A 16647-nucleotide genomic window follows, 5' to 3' on the forward strand; every position below is an offset into this window, starting at 1 on the left:
ACTAATAATTTTATGGTGACCACATGTTGAAATGGTTATACTTAGCACATGTTGAGTTCCTCTTAATTTAACTTGTTCCTTTTTAATGTGACATTTCTAAAATTTTAAAATGACATTCGTGGCTCACACTAGATTCCTACCGGACAGCACGGCTCTATCACATTTTCCCCTCCTTTGTTTCCTTGGCACTTACACTATCTGGACTTAACAGTGTCCAACGTTACCTGTTTAGTGTCTTTCTCACCCAACTAGAACGTAAGACAGGAACTCTGCCTCATTCACAGCGGATTCCCAGGCATTTAGAACAGCGTGAAGCACAGTAAGTACTCAATAAATATTTCTGGAATTAATGACCTTACTCTTCCTCAGCTGGAGACGGTGAGCTCTGTCTGTCCTCTCCCAGAACACGAGGTCTCAAGTCTTTTGGGCTACACCCGCAGCTTAGCGCTGACCGTGTGCTCTTGACACCGGGTGGAGGGGTGGTTGGGTAGCCACACTGGATAAACCCGCCTCCCGCGCGGAAAAAGCTTCCCGCCCGACGCTCCCGACGCTCCCGGCGCTCAGCGAACTCGCGCTCCTCAGAACTCTTTTCCCCGGGCAGCCCCGCCCCTCGGCCCATCAATGGGCACTTCGCCCTCCGGCCGCACGGCGGCGTCTCGCAGGGGCGCGGCGGCCGATGGTACAGTCCGTCCTCCCCGCGCCCCTCGAGCAGTGGGTCCTTCCAGTCATAGAAAAGCATTGTGGGAAGGCTATGCGCTCTTTCTAACCTCACCTCTCTCTCGGCATGTACGGCGGCGGAGGTTCGGGCGGCCTTGGGCCTGTGGCCGCTTGGCCTCCGACGGCTGGGGCACAGGGCAAGAGCGCGTGGCCGCCCTGAGTCTAGTGAGGCTGGCGCCGCGGCCTGGCCGGGTCCGAGGCTCCCGGTTCCTGAACGCGTGGAGGGCAGCGAACTGGTCTGGCCTCCGCCACGTTGTCGGTGAGACCTCAGAAAGCCCAGAAGCGGCTTTGTGTTCCCACGCCGGGAGATGCGGCGAGCGGGGTGAGGGCTTTGGGGTCGATTGGTCATCGATTATATGTCAGGGAATTTTTAATAGAAGCGGGGGTTTCTTGCGTGTGACAGGGAAAGGCCTCACCGTATAACGGCACGTATGCCTTTCTTGTCACGGTGGGAAATCAGGTCAACGCAGAAGTGCCATTTCATATTTAGATCTTGATAACTGTGTCCTGGTGCAGAACTTGGCGGAACTCGAATGACCATCACCAGCTCTGCAGGCGAGTTTTCATGTTCCTGCAGAAAAGATCAGTTGCCTGGAAATTTTAAGGTTTCAGTCATTTGAAAGACTTTAATTTGGTGTTCGTTACCTAGTCGGATGTTGAGTCGTAAAGGAAACTGTAGAGCTGGGCTTAGTTCCTCTCCCACCTCATCAACACAACAGTTCATCTCAGCCAGCTGTTTTGGGGTCCGCAGCTTTGTGCCACACAGCATTCCTTACGCGGTTTTCTTGCCGCCTTTGTGTTGCCCGTTCACTTTTGGAAACTAGTGGATGAGGTGTCAAAAAAGGCGTAAACCAAACACTTGTGCAGCCTTTTCCTGCCCTAGTATTTGACATCTTTGGTGTAGGAGCTGCACAAGTAACAGTTATACTCCTGTATTATGTACACATGTGGTTTTGATTCTGCCAGCGTTAAGTGTATGTTTGTCTTAATAGGTTTTAATTTTTGTTCAGGTGAAAGATGTACGCTTGAAGCATAGACTGCTGCTAGCTGACTAACTATCTGGGAGCAAAAAGATGACCTAAGGTAGGGTGATAGTTTTGAATTAGAAGTTTTCATACAGCAGTTATTTGTGATGTGAATTTTATCTTTCTAGATTGGGGGGCCTTCTCTAGTGGGTATTAGTTTAATTAGTTATTAAGGGTTCACTAGTATTAGTACTGCTGCATCCGAAAACAAATTGTTAACTGCAAATGGGATCGCTTCTTCCCAGCTTATTTGTCATGAAATCTTTACATGATTTTATGTGAATGGTAAAAAACCACTTGCCAGATCTCAGGCATGTTTTATGTTGACATTTAAAGTCCAGAATTACATAACTTAATCCAGCGAAGCAGCATGTACTGAAAGTTTTTAAGATGTGGTGCATGTAAATGTCAAATTGAGTGCCTTATTTTTCCTTTTAGGATGTCCTCGGTGAGGAACTTGACAACTTGATCTTCGAGAGTTGCTTAGAGTATTTAAATTTTCCAGGATTGCTAAAAAAAATACTGCTTTTGGATTGTCCATAAATGTACATCTAAAACAGTGGGGCTATAAATAAAATAATTTAATGTGCTTCTTGGAGGTTTGTGTGCTAAGTGATTAACTGCCAGAAAATAGCATTCTTTTACTGAAGGATCATAGGGAGGGTACCTCCCTCTCCCAGCAACTTCAAAATTATGTTAAATCTCAGCTGTTAAGATTAACATTCAGTGATAGCTATCACTGATAGCCTCATGAAATATAGGCTTATGCTATGATGAAGTGAACTAGACTATTTGGTTTCTAGGTCACAGGTGTGCTCTATGTTACTGCATTTTTTTTTTTTTTTAAGCTAAAAGCAAATCTGCCTTCACTTTGCAGGAAAGAACAAGTAGTGTATTCGGGCATTCAAAATATTTATTGAAAGCACTGAACTAGGAGCTGGGAACACAATGGTGCACAAACACAGTTCCTCCCTTTGGAAGCTTACCTTTGTTTGAATGGAGGAAATGTCATCAGAATTTAAAACTTGGTGAGACAAGTTCCATGTATGATAGGATTTGACCGAGTCAGGGAAACCTGAGAAGGCAGTTAGGACTAAGGGTAGGTAAGTATTTATGCAAGGCAAAGCTGACCCCGTGCCATGTACAGAGGCCTTGAGCTAAAAAAATGGGTATGACCATAAGTCCAGATTTCTGACTGTTGTAGCTTCTTTCCCTCTAAGTGTCCTCATTTAGGTAAGAGTTGAGTGCTTAATGAGGCTTGAAGGTGGCCATTATGGGAGCTCTGGGTGTTACAAAATGAGGCTGAACAGGTAAGAGGCCAGACCACTTAAGGCTCTGTATGAAGCAAGGGGAAATCCATGATGGAAATGCACATTTGCAAGAAAAGGGGTGCTGATGGGCCATTTGGAGGCTACTACCACTGTCTATGTGAGAGATGACCACCTTGGACCAGGGTGGTGGTAAAGTTAAGGAAGAGAGATAGTTAAAACTACAGCAGACAGGAGTTAGTAATAAAGGATGTGTCCATAATGACTGCTAGGTGTGGAGTCTTGTACATTTGCAAATTCAGCTGGGGAGCAGCATTTTCAACTAGCTCTATTTGAAGTGCCTTAGAAATCTAAGTGACCCCTTTGTACTACAATGGTTTTTAGTCTAGGCTATAGAAATAAACCATGGAAATAAATGAGATCCACTGCAGGTAGTGGAAGAGGGCCTAGATTTGAGATACTCCTAACTGGAGAGGTAGAACAGCGTGAGCTGCAAAGGATAGTCAGGATGGTAGAAACAATGGGAAATGCATTAAAGAAACAAAATATTGTAAGGTAGCCTAAAAGTTAACTTGGATTTGGTGACATGAAGGTGATTTTTGAGGTCCACTTTAGTGGAACAGTGGGGGAGAATCCATATTAGAGATGGTTTGAGGTAGTTGAGGACACTGGCTACAGATAATACTTTTTTTTTTTTTTTGCGGTACGCAGGCCTCTCACTGTTGTGGCCTCTCCCGTTGCGGAGCACAGGCTCCGGACGAGCAGGCTCAGCGGCCATGGCTCACGGGCCCAGCCGCTCCGCGGCATGTGGGATCTTCCCAGACTGGGGCACGAACCCATGTCCCCTGCATCGGCAGGCAGACTCTCAACCACCGCGCCACCAGGGAAGCCCCTATCCTTTTAAGAAACTTGGAATGGGAGAAAAAAGTGGTAGCTGGAGAAGAATAGGTAAGGGGAAGATGAAAGATGTCCTGCATGAGTATTTCTGTTTTTCCTGTAGACTGCAGTCATCTGCAGAGAGGAGACGTCTGAATTAATTTTGGGGGAGAATTAGCCAGACAGACTGGAGGGACCATTTCAGGTAGAGGGTCATGAATTTATAAGCTGAGGTCAACTGAAATCCACACATAGCCTTTTTTTTCTGAAAGCACAAGACAAGGACACTAGAAATTAAAAGCAGCACTTAACAAACTTTTTTTTTTAACATTTGCAAATAATCGGTGGAACTTAATGCCACAAAATACAGTATTACAAAGAACATTTATGTGAATAAAAATATCTGCAGTGTGAAAGTGATGCTTCAGTCATGCATTTGTGCACAGGCAGAGATCCACCCAGAGTTGGGAAGAACCTTTTCATCCCACTTGGTGTACTACTGCACAGCTAGCCGGATGCAGCCCAGGATTCCAGAACTTTGAACCGAAGCATCTGGTGTTGGTTGTGGCAGACACAAGATAACTTGGGAGTTTCCAGGAAGGAAAACATGGCATCAAGTGAATAAGTTTTAAAATACTGTCTTTCCAGTTACCAAATAAAAAGGCCCTTAGGCACAAATATACTGTAGTTAAACCTTTAAAAGATGCAACAGACTCCATTATTTTCTTCTGAAGAAACACTTCTGCAGGTCCAAGATACTTGAATAATTATAATTCACAGTTTCAAAGTAAAGGTGGCACACACACCCTTCCCCCCCCCATCCCCAGCCCTTCACTGGGATTACGTCTCTATCTTGAGGCGTGAAGCTTGCGTAGTTTTTATTGTTTTTGCTGTGTGTTTTCCAGCCAGATTGCTTGTAGATGTCTGAGATTTTTCTTCAATCAGGCTATCTTTAGACCCGTTTCTTCTCTAGAAGAGAATGCATTTGAAAAATACAGAAAGTAAGATTCAGAGAAGAAACTACAGCCAAATCAATTTTATTAACACAGAAATACTAAGACTTAAGACATCAAGTTATATTTAGGAAAGGTATGTAATGTCAAAAGCTGTTCAAATATTCCCTTTATTTAAATAGTTATGATAAACAACATGAAGATTGTGTTTAAATCTTAAAGTTACTCTGACAGTTACATGCATAACAAATCTTACTCATGAAAATCAGGCATAAATCTCAACCCATTCCCCCAATGAAGTGTCATTTCCATGGTAGTTGCTGCTAACCCAGGCTCTCAGGCCTCCCGCTTTTCCAAGGAGGGGCAGAGAGATGAAGAGCATGGGGAGCTGGGGGTAATTTTTACTCTTCCCTGATTGTATTTTCAGTAGTCACTGAAAGAAACCTGTACAACACAATGCCCTGGGGACCCGCATCACTTGGGGCTAGAGCTCCCTGTTAGCTGCGGTGGCCCCATCCTGGAGAAATGGGACTGGAGCTACCAGAGTCTGGTAGATCTAGCTAACAAGCATATTTCCTTCCGCACAAGTACCTGCCCATACATAATGAGCTACACTCCAGAATTCCATTATTTTGAGATTCATTTGGGCTAAAAATAAACTACCCTCTAAGAGGCTGTCTTTCATCTGTTCCTACGACTGGCTTGATTTGATTTACTCATATTCAAAGAGGCACCGATGGAACAACAATTCTGCTAAGCATGAGTACAAATCAAGCTAATTTTGGATCATCAGACATTATGTTTGGGACAGGTTTCTAGGGAGAGGGAGGAGGACATCAGAGCATGAGTAAGTCGGCAGGAGAATAGAGAGCAAATATATCAGAAGAATCACTACCTTTTAAGTTTGTTGAGGGTTGAACCTACCTCTTCTGCCTGCACACCTTAAAGGAATAAGGAAAATGAATCAAAGTCCCTAATCCACCCCACTTTTACCAGCCTTCTGCATGAAAAAGTAAGGTGAGGTATAGGCAGGCCAGGCCACTAGCAGAACTCTGGCATCACTGTGGAACTTAGGAAATGCAGCTTTCCCACTTCCCCATATCATTTGCATCCTTTCTCCACATGGCAACCAGATCAGTTGTTTCCTTTTGGCACTCAGAATAAAATCCAAACAAACTCTTTTTCCCATGGCATCTAAGGCCCTGCATTATCCACCCTCCTTCCCCTTTACTCTGCTCAGACCTCAAACACCCCGGCCCTTTCCAGCCTCAGCATTTTTTCCCACGCTCTTTCTTCTGCTTCCATCAGCCTTTCACGAATACTCACATGGTTGGCTGCTTCTCTACCTGTGAGTTTCAGCTTTACAGGTCACTTTCTGAGATGGTCTTCGCCCTATCTTTCTAAAGTGAGGTCATATGTTCGTTTTCTAACTCAGACCTTTGTTTCTTCATAATGCTTACCTAGTTGTTTTCTTTTTTTTTAAATTGTTTTACCTGTTTACTTTTATGTATTATGTGTCAAGGCCAGGAGTCAGCAAACATTTTCTGTAAAGGGCCAGATTATAGACTACCTCCTGTCTCTACTGCATATTCTTTTTCCCTCCCCACAAGCAACCCTTTAAAAACATAAAAACAATTATTAGCTCCTGGACTGTACAGAAACAGGCTGCAGACTAAATTTAGCCCTTGGGCTGTAGTTTGCTGACTGTCCCAGTGAGTGCCTTGTCACTCCTTAGATGTGCTCATTAGATAGCTGTTGAATTCAAAATCAAAGGTGTCCCAGAGACAAGCTTAGAATCAGTGCCATTGATTACAAGATGCATGTGAGTTGTTCTTGTATGCAGCACAGTGACGGCTATTCTTTCAACATTTCGTGTGTATAATTTAAGTTTTTTGAGATTCCTAAATGATGGCGATTAGAGAGTCTATAGAGTAGTTGGAAAAGCAAAAATACATGAAATTCCCATTTGTATTGAAGCCAACTTAAATTTAAGACAAAAAAAAAGGGCTTTGAAAAGTAACAGTGCTTATTAATCTTCCCAGCAACTTTAAGAGGTAGGTTATTATCTACATTGCAAAGAAATTTAGTCTTAGAAGTTAAACAATGTTCAGAGTCACACAAGTGGTGTGTGGAGACAAGGAGACACTAATGCAGGTCCTGTCTGAATGTGAAGCCTCAACTAATCATGAATGTAATTTTTTTAAAGTGCTATTGACTTGAAACAAATTGTTTGGATAAACTATTAGCTCTCCCAGATTTATCTAATCAAAAATTACACAGATTTTAGTGGAAGCTGTGGTTAACCACTCAGATCTCCATTCCAGACTGAGGCATTCATTCCCCAGCAGCTTGGAGTGTTGGCTGCCACACAGCTCAAAGCTGAGCCCCTGGGACTTCCCTGGTGGCACAGTGGTTAAGAATCCGCCTGCCAATGCAGGGGACACGGGTTCGATCCCTGGTCCGGGAAGATGCCACATGCCATGGAGCAACTAAGCCCACGCGCCACAACCTCTGAGCCTGCACTCTAGAGCCCACGAGCCACAACTACTGAGCATGCGTGCCACAGCTACTGACCCACGAGCCACAACTACTGAAGCCCGTGTGCCTAGAGCCCGTGCTCCACAACAAGAGAAACCACCGCAATGAGAAGCCCGTGCATCGCAATGAAGAGTAGCCCCTGCTTACCGCAACTAGAGAAAGCTTGTGCACAGCAACAAAGACCCAATGCAGCCAAAAATAAATAAATAAAATAAATATTTAAAAAACCCAAAACTGAGCCCCTCCCCAGGAACAGCCCTGCGCTGAAGAGAGCCACCTTGTTCAAGGTCATGCCCCCTCCCAGGGGCACCCTTTACTTAGTCACTTGCTACACGGTGAGTGTTTAAGGCCCAGCCCCCTTGTCTCCAAGTAGGATGAATCAGAAGGGCCATCTCAGCTCCAGAGCTCCCCGTGGGATCATCTGATGCCTTTATTGGGACTATACCACTCAGTTCAACTCTTGCCTATCTATTACTCCCCAAATAAGTGTTGATCCTGAGAGCACTTTCCAGTATACCTCCTCCATGCAAACCTCCATTGCAGAATCTCTTCCTAGGGAACCTAACCTAAATTAGCACAGGCTTTTTCTGTCCTTGCTCAAGTCACTGATGAAAATGAGTCAAGATAAGCACAGGGCAGTACATGATGGATACGCTGGAGTCAGGGTTCTTAGGTTGTCCATTAACTTCCTGAATTATATGCTTATGTGCATTAAATATGTGCTTACATGCATTTTTATGGGAAAGAGACAGTAGCTATAATTGCCTTTCAAAGGGATCCACAATCCAAACAATCCACTGCAAACAACAGGCTGATACTGATCCATTATAAACATCAAATTTGTTTCTAGAGTAATGATTTAAACAGATAAAAATCCATCCAACAACCTTACACAGCCTCCATGTTTTTCTATCGCATTAAAAAAAATACAATGAGAGATGATGTCAAACACGTTGCTGAAATATGTCTGCTACAGTGCTCCCCTGATAACAGCTATCTAATTCAGCTGAGTGTTACACTGATTTTGTTAAGGCAGCTAAATGCTTTGCCATGTCCTTGAATTCCATTTTGACCACATTTTTTAAACATTTCCAGAAGAAAAGTAATCCTCTTTGATGAAGAAGACAGAAATAAAATAGGACTGAGTAATTCTCTGTCTGCCATCAGTTAACGATTGAACATGGGCCCCCTCTGAGTCTACCACTTTATCCCTGTTTCTCTGGCTCAAAAAATAATCTAGACACACTTTTTAAAATTAGTGAAGCCCATTGTTTCTTTATTCTGGCTCCAAACAATCTTACAATCTTTGTTATCATTGGCTTTGCCCCAAGCCTCAGATCATTTTAGACCTTACACTACCTCTAGCTCTCACCCCTAATATAACTCTTCCCAGGTTGTGCCTTGTCTCGATCACACACCCTTCCTTCTCCTTCCATGTTTTGTACATGTTTTTTTTAAACACAAAATCTTGTCATCAGTACAACACCTTCTTAAAACTTGATTATTACCTACTTGATGAACTGTGGAGCCACCAGAACCCTGAGCATCTGAAGATCGGGTCACAGGAAGTGGAGGTACAAGATCCGTTTTTGAACTGCAGAGAGTCAGTTTTAGAATTAATGACTGAGACAGTACCTGGAATCACAATCTGAGTTGGAAAAGGGCTATAGCAAAGTAAGCATGTTTTACATATCTTTGTATTCCTTACACTGCCTACCACAGTGCTTTACACAGATAGGCATTTAATAAATGTTTTTGAATTAAGTTCAGCGGGTTAAGTAACTTGCCCAAAATCACAGCAAATAACTAGAAGAACCAAGAATATAACATAGGTATGGTTCCCATGTGCTTTTCTTACTGTGATAGGTTGTATAAATGGATTTTTGATTTGTTTCTAGAGAAACACTTATTGGCCATTTATTCTTTTTTTATAAACCTATGGAGCTATAGACAGCAATGGCCTACATTTTACAAGCAAAACAAAACAAAAAGAACCCAGCCTATATCTCTCTCCAGTGGGCTAGCCTATCTCCCAATATGTTAATGTTTATCAAAGTTTTAAACCTTAATTCAGAGTTTAATGGCTGACACTCCTACCCAGCAATACCAAGTACATGAATTTCCATGACTATAGTACTTTTACAAATGGATGCAGAGTTATTTCATTAACACGTTCATTTAACATATAGTACCTATCATGTCAAGCTGAGATATGGCCACTCTCCTCAAAAGAGAAACTAAATAACACAAAGAAACAAACTACTGTAATATATAACATTTGCTGTAGTAAAAGAAGACAAAATGCCATCAGTTCAAAAAGAAACTCTTATGCCAACTTCTCTCAAATATGGATATATTTATTATTCAAAATAGAATAGCTCATGCATTTTCTCTTTCTTCTGAAAGCTTCAGTGCATAGCTTGGAAGGGCCATAATTCAGCCTAAGTATAGTCTAGGTCTGTGCTATCCAGTACGGCAGCCAGTAGCCACACATGGCTGCTTAAGTTTAAATTAATTAAAATTAATAATATTAGATTTTTAGTTTCTCAGTCACACTAGCCACATTTCAAATACCCCATAGCCACAGATATAGAATACTTCCATCACTGCAGAAGGTTCTATTGTACTGTGCTGTTCTGGAGCCATGAGGGTGATGATGTACTCACACTTGCCTACTTACTTCACTTCTGAGAGAACGGATCGCTCTCCATCTGAACACTGGGACCTGCGATACTGGCGGTAACTTCGAGGTGAATGAGAATGCCGGATGCGGACTGGGTCACCTTGAGTCCTAAACAAGACACCAAAAACCGTGGAGACAAACACAGCAGAAGTCAGAACAGGATAATTTGGAGATTTTCCTTAATATTGAAACTACAAAGGAATAATAACTTTGAGAGTTTTAAGAAGAACTTGATTCCTCTAAGCTTGGAAAGCCTAAGTGGCTTAAATCTCACAAGTTAACAAAAGAAAACTGCCTCCATCATACATGAAAATAAAACTTTATAGTACAGTTGACCCTTGATCAATACTGGGTTAGGGATACCAATCCTGAGCGAAGTCGAAAATCGCCATATAACTTTACAGTCTGCCCTCCATGACTGAATCCCTCCATGGATTCAGCCAACCAGGATCCTATAGTACTGTAGTACTTATTTAGTGTAAAAAAGCCCAGTATAAGTGGACCACCTACAAACAGGCAGTTAATAGAGAGAGTGATTGCAGTACAGAATGAATAATTAGCTTTAATACCCTCTTTTCTACTTCTTCCTCTATAGTTATTTTTAATTTTAGTTAAAATGTAAAGACGAACCACTGAATGGAACACCACTGAAGAGTAAGAATGGATTACTCATTTACAAATATTAATAAAACTTTTTAAAAAAGATTTTCAAAGACATACTCTATTTTAGTGTATGGAATCTCTTTTAATTGTTCTTCTGACAGTCCAGATGGATCCACAAGTTCCTTTCTAGAAGGGAATGAGCATGAGAATTAAAGTTTTGATACTGATATAAATACTAACACCTTCCACAATTGGCAGGTGAGTTTCCCCCTTTCTAATCTTGTTGCAAAACACGGTGTTAATAAAACTAATAGAGATATAAGCCAGGAATGAAGATTTTAAAACTAGGATGTATTTCAGGAAAAAATGGGAGGAAAACCTTTTCTGTAGCTCTTGTACCTTCTTGCAGTTTTTCTATACCCGGAATGTAGATGACTGTCCAGCCACCCCCATTTCCCTACAAAAGATCTGCTTCTCTCCCCAGTAGCAGGTGTCTTTTTTTCTGACAAATTTCTTTTCCTTGATATTTATTTATACAATATTGGCCTGTCTGAGGCTCATTTACAGGCGAGGCTAACTGGCCTCAGGAGAGGAGATGTCAGGGCTGCCTGCAGAGGTCTGCTGGTGTGGTAAGGCACCACCACTGAGTGCCAGGCTCCACAGAATGATGGCAGTGAAGGCCACCTGACAGGCTTCAGCCCGAGGCTGCCTCTTGGGGTCAGTGGTTTTCCTTGTAAATGCCTTCAAACCACATGGGTTTTAAAAACAGTACTCACTGAATATGCTTCCATAACTCTTCTTTTGCTTGAATATCGGGACTTCTCCTATAAATAGAAAAAAACAACACTCATCTCTGCAAACATGCTTCATCTAACAATCTAATCTCTAACTTTAGAAGAGCCACAACATTAACAATTTCCAGACTGTGAAGTTCTTATTTGCCAGCTGACACCAGACAAGGAAAGACTGGACAGGGAGGGCTAATGTGGGATGGTTAGTGCAAAGATACCAGACAATTTATCTGCTAGCCCACTAAAAAAGAAAAATCAGCCATAACCAGGGCTTCATTTAATGAAAGAGCTTAGAACTACAGGGGCAAATCTACACACCCTCCAGTGGTGGTTTTACAATGAAGAATGATTTGAGGCTTCTGTTTCTGGTCCTGATAATTACCTCTAAGAAAAGGCAAAAGAATTCATCCTGATTCTATTAATACGAACGAGTCCCAACGTGATCTGTGATTAGAGGAAGCAGCCCCGCAAGGGCAAAGAAAATGGTGGGACAGCCAGATTGACAGACTGTGCGCCACTGACCCACTGTCCTTTCTTGTTGCATCTGACGTTGCATTTCCGGGCCACGGCGTGGGCCCACAAAGCTGGAACCTATCTGTGGCCTGTGCTGCCACCCCCCACGTGCCCTTCTCCATCCTATATACAGAGCCCACAGATCTCTTCTGCTCCAAGAACTACTTGAATGGAAACTGTACCACTACTTTTAATTTCCTAGAATGAGAAATTCAAAGCCAGCATTCAGGTGTTCACACTCCCCATAATAGCAATGAGCACTGGAAATCTATGATCACAGCAATTGTTGCCACAGAATGATTTTTTTTTCCTAGTGAGAAAATAAGCTTTCGTCAGTCCTTTCAGGAGAACCAAGGTCTAATAAAGGCCCAAAGAGACGACCCAAACCCTAACAATTAAAATGCCTGGAGCTAAGCAAAGCCACTGATATTCTGTCCTGTGGAATTTTACATTCATAATCTGTATCAGCATTTCTGGGCTCATTATTACTTTCAGCGTATGATATTATCATTGCTTTCATTTTTCTCAGTATTTAATAAGGGCATTGCTGAGGCATTCTGGTAGGGCTTTCTGAGCCCACAGAATACAATAAACTACTTTCTAGCAATTGAATTGACTAAGTGGTTTTTCCTTTGTGGAGAAAAAAAAATCTGTCTGTAAAGACCTTTTAATCAACTCAAAAGGAGTCAAACACAGAAGATAAGGGGAAGGAGGACTTCCCTGGTGGCGCAGTGGTTAAGAATCCACCTGCCAATGCAGGGGACACAGGTTCGAGCCCCGGTCCAGGAAGATCCCACATGCCACAGAGCAACTAAGCCCGTGCGCCACAACTACTGAGCCTATGCTCTAGAGCCCGTGAGCCAGAACCACTGAAGCCCGCACGCCACAACTACTGAAGCCTGTGCACTGAGAGCCCGTGCTCCGCAACGAGAGAAGCCACCGCAGTGAGAAGCCCGTGCACCGCAACAAAGAGTAGCCCCCGCTTGCCGCAACCAGAGAAAGCCGCGTGCAGCAGCGAACACCCAACACAGCCAAATATAAATTAATTAATTTAAAAAATATTTTTAAAAAAAGAAGATAAAGGGGAGGAGATGAAGCCTTGGTCTCAGACATAGAAAATCTGGTATTGTTAAAGGTAGAGTTTGTTATAAAGAATAAAATTGTATGCTTAAAAAAACTTAAATGCTTCTTTGGAAGTATTTCCTATATGGGATCTGCCTTTCCTACATTTGGCTGGTCTGATTCACTAGACAATACGTTAACGCATTCAATGATACTGCCAGAGAAGGTGCTAATAATTAAAAGCAGTAAGCTATTATTCTGTTCCCAGAGAGAGATGGTTCCATTGTAATTATACATCAGCATCTGATTCTCACAGGAAGTCACCCAATGATCCATAGTATTATATAATATCTAGGTTAGGAAGCTACTCTGCTGGGGATCATTCTTATTTCAGGAAGGTGCAGTAATGAGGCTATCTTCAAGTTAAAGCAGGGTGTCTCAACCTCAGCACTACTGACATTTTGGGTCAGATAATTCTTAGTTGCCGGGGGCTGTCCTGTGTAGGATGATTAGTAGCACCCACAGCCTTGACCCCTAGACACAGTAACACCTTCCAAGTGGGACAACCAAAAATGACTCTGGACATTGCCAAATGTCCCCTGGGGGGAAAACTGCCCCAGATTTGAAACCACTGGTCAAAGGTATGATGAGGAAGTAAAACAGCTAAGGTTTCGTGAAGGAACAAAGAGGCAAAGTTATTGTAAAGATCCATTATGTGGCTATTGAATAGTGTTGGAGAGAATGACACTGAGGCAGGAACTAAATCTTAAAAGAATGAAGGAATAATCTGATGGCATGAGACTCAAAGCTAAGTGCTTTGAGGGAGGAGGGGAGGAGAATGAGAAAAAGCAATGAGGGGCAAGGAGGACACGCCCCCCAAGGCCACCACACCAGGCCTAGTGGTGGTGAAAGATGATGAATATGAGCAACATACAAAAAACTGATAATAGATATTTCTGAGTGTTGGAATTGCAAGTAATTTTTTATTTTCTTATTTACACTTTCCTATCTTGTCTGATTTTTTTCTTTTAGCCAAGAGAATTTCTTACGTTAATTATCAGAAAAGAAAAAAAAAGGTATTTTCATGTTTTAAAAAGCTACTACAGGGGGGAGGGATAAATTAAGAGTTTGAGATTAACATATACATACTACTATATGTAAAAAAGATAAACAACAAGGACCTACTGTACAGCACAGGAAACTATATTCAACATCTTGTAATAACCTATAAGGGAAAAGAATCTGAAAAAGCATATGTACAACTGAATCACTTTGCTGTACACCTGAAACTAACACAACATTGTAAATCAACTATACATCAATTTTTTTTAAAGTTATTAATGCTGCAATTCCACAAGAAATGCCTTTCATTCCCATCTCAGAAAAATTAGCAGAAATGTCACCTTAAAAGAATATCGGTCCTTCTAGCCATAAATATTGGTCTTAAAAAATTCAGTCTATATGTTTAAATTCTACAGCAACATAATAGTCATATATTTAACTAAACTGAGTACTTAAATGCTAGCAGTTTCAAACAGCGTTAAGACAAGGAAAAGTCCCAAGGCTAAAAAAAAAAAAAAAAACAAATGCTAATCTCCAACTGCTAGACTACCTGTGATTTAATAAATGTAAACACAGGCTACATGCTAATGAGAACTATATCATTTTTATGCTGACATCTGCACAAATTTCATCAATAATTTAGGATGATTTCATTAGGTACAGCTCAACATCATTTTGTGGATTCAGAAAGCTGTGGAGTTTTAACAGCCATTTTTCTTAATTAAATGACTTAATTATGTAGGTGTTTTACTTGAATTCTCCAAATAAATTCCTAAGGAAACAGAACCATGAGTTGTCCATAGGTACAATGTATATATAAAATATACAAGTATCCCTCATACACACCTTATACCAATAACTCAATATTCACCTTTCAGAGAAATTTCTTTGATGAGACATCATTTAGAAATAATTCTTCTTCTTCCTTATAGTTGTCTTCTGCATCCTCCAAATACTCTAATTATATTACCTAGAAAATACTATAATATATGGCATATATTATAGTATATATATATGCCATATATTATATAGTACAGCATATAATATATGCCATATATTATAGTATAGTAGATAATATACTATATTTTGTGTATTATATTTTACTGAAAATAAAATAATAAGTATGACAGCATTTGACTTATTATTTTTGTGATCTTATACTGACCACTGCCATAGAAGGAAATTTAGAGCTGAAAATGTGTTACTAAGAAAACTAAGTTTACAAAACATCTTTATTTAAAGAATTCAAAGCACTTAACATATATCTCAGTAATTCCTCATCATATTCCTGAGTGGTCAGAATAGATATGATTAGGAGATGTCTTAATCTTCCCCTCCTTCCCTCTCCCCCTCTCAGAATTAAAGATTAGAAAGCCACAGAGCCCAGAAACCTAGCTGCTGAAGATCACTCAGGAGTCACTTCCAGGGACTTCACGCTAAATCTTTTTCTAAGGCCCAGACTTCTGTTTTGGGTTTAACTGGGAACATCATTCTACCCTGACAACCTCATCTTCCACAGTAGTATTTTTCAATAGAAGTAGCAAGACACTATTGCCACCAGGGGGAGCCTGAGCCTTCACGCACACACAGGTTGAACCTATGAGAACTTAACTGTTTCAGCTTTGATGCCTCCTCCAAATATCCCAGTGAGTAAAAATTCATCCATGTAGAAAAGAAGTTTCATCTAAGTTTCCTAATGATAAGCAAACGTTAATGTTATGGCAATGCAGCTGAAAAATAAACTGGATACAACCGTACTTCTCACATTTTTCTAGATGATATCCAATCATATTTCAGTTTAATGTGTTTTAGGAGAGAAGATTTTGTATTTTATACTACTGTATGTCTCTGGCATTTAATAATAAACACAAGTTTCTAGTTTATCATTGGAGATTTAAAAAACAATGAGTGAATCATGTATGAATGATGTATCATAACATTCATCCTCAGTGGATACCTCTACATGGGCAATTTACAGACACTGTAGTAGGAATTCAAGAATATGGAAGTAACTGAGAGATATGTGGTTTACTATATATCTGAAATGCTACATATACTCATAAATATATCTGAAGAACAATTTTAATTACTTTCTTCAGATGGTGCTCTAACCATGTTTTAACTTAAAAAAAAAAAAAAAGCTGTAGTGATTCCTAAATTCTCAAATTCTAATTTTCATGTGAGTTGGGCCCCACCCGACTCTCTTCACTTCTCAGCTCTTCCTCATTTCAAGGGGAAAAAAATCAAGTACCTTGTTTATACAGATAAACTGAGACCTGGAGAACTTACTAATTACAGTAACTGCAATTAAGTATTTACGCTGTCACTTGACACATGTGATCTGACTTAATAATGTTCAGCAAAATCTCATGAGGATGGTATCATCTGTGTCGTAGACACGACACTAGAAGTTTGTGGAGATTAGGTAATAAGCTAATGCTCGGAGACGCAGAAGGCAGACAGAGGTCTGGTCTGACAATAGCACCCAGCAGATATTTTCTTAATTGTCAACAAACCTCGGGGTTTTAATGTCATAGCTCAAATACAAGGCAGAGC

The 16647-nt window shown here is 41.0% G+C and overlaps 1 protein-coding gene and 1 long non-coding RNA gene across 3 annotated transcripts in view; both read right to left on the reverse strand.

Moving 5' to 3' along the window:
* LOC309804528 overlaps nucleotides 1-532 on the reverse strand; it is a 249681-nt gene extending 249149 nt beyond the window's left edge. For both annotated transcript variants that reach the window (XR_014294133.1, XR_014294134.1), the window contains exon 1: nucleotides 360-532. This is a non-coding gene — a long non-coding RNA (uncharacterized lncRNA). The remainder of the gene's footprint in view (nucleotides 1-359) is intronic.
* Nucleotides 533-2180: 1648 nt separating this feature from the next.
* The window catches only part of EPB41L4A (erythrocyte membrane protein band 4.1 like 4A), a gene marked incomplete at its 5' end in the record, with an annotated part of 172130 nt that continues 157663 nt past the window's right edge, over nucleotides 2181-16647 (reverse strand). Inside the window, 5 exons of the mRNA XM_082623302.1 lie at nucleotides 2181-4855; nucleotides 8890-8971; nucleotides 10058-10168; nucleotides 10781-10849; nucleotides 11440-11487. Of these exons, the coding sequence (XP_082479428.1) occupies nucleotides 4727-4855; nucleotides 8890-8971; nucleotides 10058-10168; nucleotides 10781-10849; nucleotides 11440-11487 (439 nt within the window). The 3' untranslated portion in view covers nucleotides 2181-4726. The remainder of the gene's footprint in view (nucleotides 4856-8889; nucleotides 8972-10057; nucleotides 10169-10780; nucleotides 10850-11439; nucleotides 11488-16647) is intronic.

The sequence above is a fragment of the Mesoplodon mirus genome (assembly GCF_964341445.2).
Source record: "Mesoplodon mirus genome assembly, chromosome: 5".
In the NCBI taxonomy this organism is placed as follows: Eukaryota; Metazoa; Chordata; class Mammalia; order Artiodactyla; family Ziphiidae; genus Mesoplodon; species Mesoplodon mirus.